This window comes from Astatotilapia calliptera, chromosome 15 (genome assembly GCF_964374335.1).
Source record: "Astatotilapia calliptera chromosome 15, fAstCal68.1, whole genome shotgun sequence".
NCBI lineage: Eukaryota > Metazoa > Chordata > Actinopteri > Cichliformes > Cichlidae > Astatotilapia > Astatotilapia calliptera.
Genome location: NC_137436.1, coordinates 24363349 through 24370000, shown reverse-complemented (window position 1 = coordinate 24370000; position 6652 = coordinate 24363349). Strand labels below are relative to the sequence as shown.

At 37.9% G+C, this 6652-nt stretch overlaps 1 protein-coding gene across 3 annotated transcripts in view; it reads left to right on the top strand.

Moving 5' to 3' along the window:
• The window catches only part of cfap61 (cilia and flagella associated protein 61), a 50283-nt gene that overhangs the window by 8463 nt on the left and 35168 nt on the right, over positions 1-6652 (top strand). For all 3 annotated transcript variants that reach the window (XM_080289840.1, XM_026194722.2, XM_080289839.1), the window contains exons 7-11: positions 7-180; positions 454-533; positions 4069-4108; positions 5284-5420; positions 6245-6371. In XM_080289840.1, coding sequence (XP_080145966.1) covers positions 7-180; positions 454-533; positions 4069-4108; positions 5284-5420; positions 6245-6371 — 558 coding nt within the window. The remainder of the gene's footprint in view (positions 1-6; positions 181-453; positions 534-4068; positions 4109-5283; positions 5421-6244; positions 6372-6652) is intronic.

Genomic DNA, 6652 nt, shown 5'->3' with positions numbered 1-6652 from the left:
CTGTAGATTAATGGAGTCGCCGTTGGCTTCATCTGTGCCAGTGCTGATGTCAACCTGAAGTGGCTCCTTGGCAGATTTGAACTGAGTGAGTTTGACGGTTTGATCAGAGAGCAGAAAACAAAACATCACAAAGTTCCTGCTCAGTCTGATGAAGATGAACATAGGCGGGCTGCAGAGCAGGTAAATAAACCAAACCTATCTCATATCTGAGAAATGATTCAACTTTTCTTATTGCTCCAAAACACTCCTAAGATGTTGGACAGCAAAATGTGATCACTGCTCAAAACAATATAAAGATGTGGAAATTAAGATGAAATGAAAGAAGCACCCTTCTCTGTTTGTCTATCTAATCCTTCCTTTTTTATTTTTATTGCTCAGATAATTTAAGAACAGATGAACACAGTCGTACTATACAGTCTGAAGTCTGTTTGTGTTTGTTGTCACACATCTCAGCAGGAGGAGGCTGAGATTTCAGAAAAATCCAACACCTTCTGTATTCAGATCTTTGTTATTGACAAGAATTATGAACTGAGGTAAGCTTTCAGAATAAAGCTGACATTTAAAACCTTAAAACCGACAGCAAATACTTCAGATAAGTGTCCTGCGTGTATCTAAAACCTGATGTATTACATCATTACTCTGAGCTCCACATCAGTGTGGCTGAGTTGCGTTTGAATCCTCACCTCATTCCCCTTCTTCCTCTCCAGGAAAGTGCCCCATTTCCCTGTGCTGGCTCTTTTCAATGAAGGCACAAAGCCTTCAGAACTAATCTTTAAAAACACTTAAAAACCTTGTGATTAAGCGATCCACTTCCTTATCACCATCACAGATGACCTTTTTTCCTCCCACACGATTCAAATGCAACATTTTCTATCCAGCACACTGCGCTGAGCATGCGTGTTTGTATGGTTTATATACTACCAGATAGGGAAAAATATGGCGATATTGGGAGGATGTCGAACAAAATGCGGTAATTTGCAAAACAAAGAGACAAGCCATATCACCATATATATCGAGTGTTGCAATATAACAAAAAAAAAATTATTGTGATATATAGGTTTTCTTCCATCACCCAGCCCTACTTAAAGTTGAGCATTTCCATTTGTACTGTTGTCACAAAAAAGTGCCGTCAGAGTTAATTCTTTTATAAGACATTCTACTAAACCACTGGCAAAGGACTTTTTTACTTGATGCTTTTAATGTTTGCGACTGGTCCCACACATAAACATGGACACACTGTGGATCCAGTTTTGTCACATGGTTTACCTGTTTATAACCTTAAAATGTACACGCAAACATGAGTACATTACCCCCCGTTCTTCCCTCTTTACACGGGTTGTCTGTCTATTAGAATTTTTTTTTAATTTTATTGATTGCTTTTAAAGTTTTAAATGGCCAGGCCTGCCTACCTGGCAGGGCTGCTACACCTATACAGTGCACAAAGGTCTCTCAGATGAACTGACCAGTCACTCCTTGTTTCCCCATGTCAAGACTGAAAAACTGGGGGGACAGAACTTTCGCTGTTGTGGCCCCCAAATTATGGAAAAGTTGCCCCTCCATATATTAGGCTGGCTCCAACACTTGAAATTTTCAAATGACTTTTAAAAACAAACTTTTTTTCCAAGGCGTTTTTTGGGGGTAGGACCAGAGTCAGCTTGTAGTCAGTTTTAGTCAGTTTTTGGTTGCTTTTGATCTTTTTTACTTTGTTAATTTTATTTATTTTATACTTTATTGTCTATTTTAATCATGTTTTAATATTTACTGATTCATTTTTTATCTTTTTTTCATGTATTTATTTATTTTATTGCTATTTAATTTTCTTTGTTTAATGTGTGGTTTAACTTAACTTTTATCACAGTTTTTTACTGGAACGCACTTTGGTCAACCATGTTGTTTTTAAAGTGCTCTATAAATAAAGTTGGATTGGATTCATGGACATAAAATTTTGGTCCACTGAAGGGGTTGTTTTGTAATGCAAGCTGACCTCTTTTTTTTTTTTTTTTTTACACCTACTGAATGTCTAGTGTTGACATCTGTAGGACCTCTGTGTACGGGCCATATGCAGTTGTTGTGGACAACTTTGTTTTTATAATGCTTCTATAGGCTCTGTAGACCCATGTTTTCAGAAGGTGGAGAGCATGTTCACTGTACAGAAACAGTTAAGTGTAAAGGAATGCAGAGTAGGAATCCCTGGTAGATTTGGAGCAGAAATGTCCTCAGCTTGTCACAGTTTGCAAAATGTGCGCATAGACAAATACAGTTGAGCATATAGACCAGTACGCACTGGCACAAACTTCTCATACTTCCCCTTGCAACGTCTCTCAGTCCTGCTACCGATCACAGCCAAATTCACTTCCTCTTAAAATCCTTAGTTCTTCACAATAAAATGCGGGACTGCTCTTTTAAATCTCAGAATTCTGACTGTTTCTTCTGAAAATTTTTTTCTCAGAATTCTGACTTTAATCTCAGAATCCTGGAAAAAAAAACAAAACATGTCCCCACTCAGAATCTGATAAATTCTGAGATTTAAGTCAGAATTCTGAGAAAAAATAATGCTGAGGAAAAAGTCAGAATTCTGAGATTAATCTCAGAATTCTGACTTTTTCTCAGAATTCTGACTTTTTTCTCGGAATTCTGGAAAAGAAGGAAAAAAACAGGTGCCCACTCAGAATTCTGAGATTGAAGTCAGGATTCTGAAAAAAAAGTCAGAATTCTGAGATTAAAGTCAGAATTCTGACTTTTTCCTCAGAATTATTTTTCTCAGAAAAATCAGAATTCTGAGGTTAACTTTAATCTCAGAATTACGTGCCAACTTCTTTTTTCCCCCATTGCCCCTAATCCTCTTCTGTAAATTTCACCTTTGAACATGGATTTCAACAATTTCATTATTTCATTTGAATAAATTACCATTTTAACCTGGTTACAAACAAATAAGTTGATCAATTAAAAAACAGGCAAATGTAAAATAAAAAAAAATATTTTTAAAAACCCACATGCACTGACTACATCGATAGGCTAACACATAACAAATTGTGTTTGTTTATACATAATCCATATTCATATGTATCATATTGATAACAACAATGTTGATATTGATAAATAAAAACATATTACATTTATAAACTATATCAATTTCCTGCACCTGTCATAGACGTCCACATGATGTGGACCTAATTAGTCTTTTATATGTATTGTAATTACATGTATGCATGTGTGCATGTGCATATAGATATACATACCCTGTACAGCACTTTGGTATGTGAAAACCATACTTTATAAATAAATTATTATACTGACTTATTTAATTTACATATGTTATCCTCCCTGCTTGTTGTGTTGCCTGCTTTATTTTTCCCAACACTGTTTTCTGATTTTCTTGTGTTCATTTTTGGATTTTAGACATTTTGTGTCACTGCGATTCCTTTTGTCTTTGCTTTCATCATAAGCATCTAAATTTATGTACATTTTAAGTAAATACCTGAAATTGTAGTATAAAAACACTTTAAGTCATAATCCAGATATAATAAATTGTTTAGTAAAGAATATTGGCTATGTAAGTGATGTGCAGGCCATGGAAAAGTAAAGTAAACACAGCAGCTAAAGTTATTAAAAGGTATGAGGCAACTTCTGCAAAATTCACAGATGTCGACTGTCAGATATCACCGTTTAAAAATGGGAAAAATATTCAGAAATATTACATGTTTTAATTAAAATATGTTTCTCACTTTTTGGAGGCTGTGACTCGGCAGCGCTGGTGGCAGCCGTCCAGAGCTACATCAGTCATATGCCGCGTTAAAGCAGGGAGAGTGACTGTTAGTTGGCTCCCGCTGAGCCCCCCTCACCGCTGCCTTACCTCCCAGCTGTTACTGAATATGGAGTCGAGTCGCTTCCTGCCGAGAGTGAGCACGTTATTAATGAGAGCAACGCTTAAAGTGACAGAGAGCTGAAGGCGAGAAGTCGAGCTGGAAGCAGCGGGCAGATTGGTCGGACAGTTGTTCCACCACAGTGATCACCAGTTTGGCACAGACTCGTAGTTACACTTAACTTCCTCTTCCTCTTCTCTTCCAGATCAGCGGACTTTATTCCTTTTCTGTTCCAGGTTTTCCCCGTGAGTATCATCTTTGCAAGTTTAAAGCTCTGTCAGATGTTCTCTACGTTATGTCAGTGACCCCTGGTTTTTCGCTAGACCTGAGAGTGGTTCACATGCCTGAAAATGTTTTTTTTTTTTTAAAAAAGTACATTAAAGCTTTTTTTTAACAAGTGAGAATTAACTTTCCAAAAGTTTCAGGCAATTAAGATGTTTAGTTATTTATTTTTGAAATTTATTTTATTTTATTTTAGCAGTTTTTCAGTTGATTTGTAATTGATGATGTGGAAAAACAAGAAAAAAGGGCAGGGAACAACTACACTTGGTAATCAGAGAAACTTTGTCTGGAAGTCTCCTAGTCAATAACACCGAGCCACCCACATTTACTTACTTAAGAGGTGGCTATACCAAATGTAGCAACTAACTTAGCATTAGCATTTTGGCCACAGCCAGGAACCAGCTAACCCTCAGTTATGCGCTAACACTAGTTGTCAGCTTCCATAAACCATATGGGTCCAACCCACAGGCACTGCTAATAAGTACTAATTAGAAACAAGCTAGTAAAATACTAGAATTTCACTCAACAAAGCGAAGTACAAATTTCTTAGATGGTCTGTTCCGAACAGAAGACCAAAATCGCAAGGCTGCTCAGTACAACCTGCCTTGAAGTTGTGCTGTTTTGATGGCTAGGCCTGGAGAGAGAAGAAGAATCAATTTGATTTGGGGTTTTTGATCATTAAAAACTGTATATAAATAAAAATTGTATTACGTTCCTAAAACAAACAGAAATCACTGCATGGCTCTGATAGGTGCTCCACAGTTGGACGGGCACTGTAACAGGATGTGTCCATTGAAACAAATCAGTTCATGGAATTTCTTCTCTCCTAGATTTTACACGATCAGCTGTAAGTGGCATTATTGCAAAGTCGAACGGTTTAGAAACCACAGCCACTCAGTGACAAAGTGGAGGACCATCTAAAGTTACAGCGCTGAGCTGTATATTGCATAAAAGTCACCAATGCACTGCATCCCAAACCTTCTCTGGCATTAACATCAGCACAAAACTGCACCCCAGGAGCTTCATGCCGAGCATGGCCGTGTAGCTCCTGTTGGTGTAATTTGTAGGTGGCCCAGTGTTTTTGTCCATATATGGATTATTGTTCAGTTGTTGATGTGTGTTATCTTTGTTTGTGCAGGACCAGAACTTCTGTGTTATCACAGTTCCAAATCTGTCCACTGAGTTCCCCCTGTTGCAGAACTTTATCAGGGTGCCGTCAATTCCCACCAGCTTGCCGCAACATGAGCTCTATATCTTTCACCGCGATGGAATCAGGTAAATCTCACAGCTCAAGTTTTGTTTGTTTCCCAAAATCACAAATGAACAACACCGATAGTGTATTTGAACCTAATGACTCTGTCACTTTTAACATTTACATTTCCTCTAATATCCACTGGTGTGGTCTTCTGCTTCAAGGTTCAACATGTTTTGCAGTCAGAGACGCTGTGCTGCATACCTTCGTTGTATTGAGTGGTTATTTGTATTGATTTAAACTCATTGTATTAAATTACTGTTGCCTTCCAATCAGTTCGAAGCAGTCTGGCCAGTCTGACATCTGACAGCCACAAGACAGTTTAACTCAGAAAACTGAAGTTCACTGTATATTTTCTCTTTTTCTGACATTTTCTGCAAACCCTAGAAATGGTTGTGTGGGAAGACCCCTACTAAATCAGCAGTTTCTGAAATACTCAGACCAGGCTGTCTGACACAACAGCCATGTCACATTCAGTGACTTAACCACATTTCTTCCTCCATTATGAATCTCTTTTTCAACTTCAGAAGGTTGTCGTGATCATTTCTGCAGCCCTACATCTATCATGTTACTGCCGTGTGATTGGCTCGTTAGATACTTTGGTTAGTGTAAAGTTGAACTTCTGTATCTAATAAAGTGGCTGAGTATGTTTAGTGAAATTTGAAAAATCATCCATGTACTCCTGCAGTGCTGAGCCCAAGAGATCAACACATTCTTTAAAACAGCATCGATACAGAGCATGAACTGTTCAGTCATTTATAGTGATTATACCATGAAATCATTTATGAAGTCTCAGAGCACTATAGAAAGCATTTCCACAGACTCTTTAAGTGTTTTTTCCCCACAGGTCTTTGAGCGTGAGGCCAGCCGTGGCTCTGGACCGCTCTGCTGTCTCTGCTCTGGTGAAGGATCTGAGTCTGAATGAGTCTTTGCTGCAGGACCTGGACCGCTACTACGAGACTGGCTGTGACCAGGTCAGCCAACAAACACTGTTATTAACACACCTGCAGTCAGATTCACAAAGACTCTGTGCTTTAGATCAGACAAAGACTCACACATTCAGATATATCTGCAGAAAATGAGTTTCAACTACAAGTTGAAACAACTCGTAACAAGTTCTGTTTAAATAAGACTTTGACAAAACTGGATATGAAAATCACTTTAATATCAAGGTTGTATTTTAAGCAAAGAGGAACATCTACTTCATCTCATCTGTGAAATCAAAGAAAAAAATTTGTGACTCTGAGATTAGCTT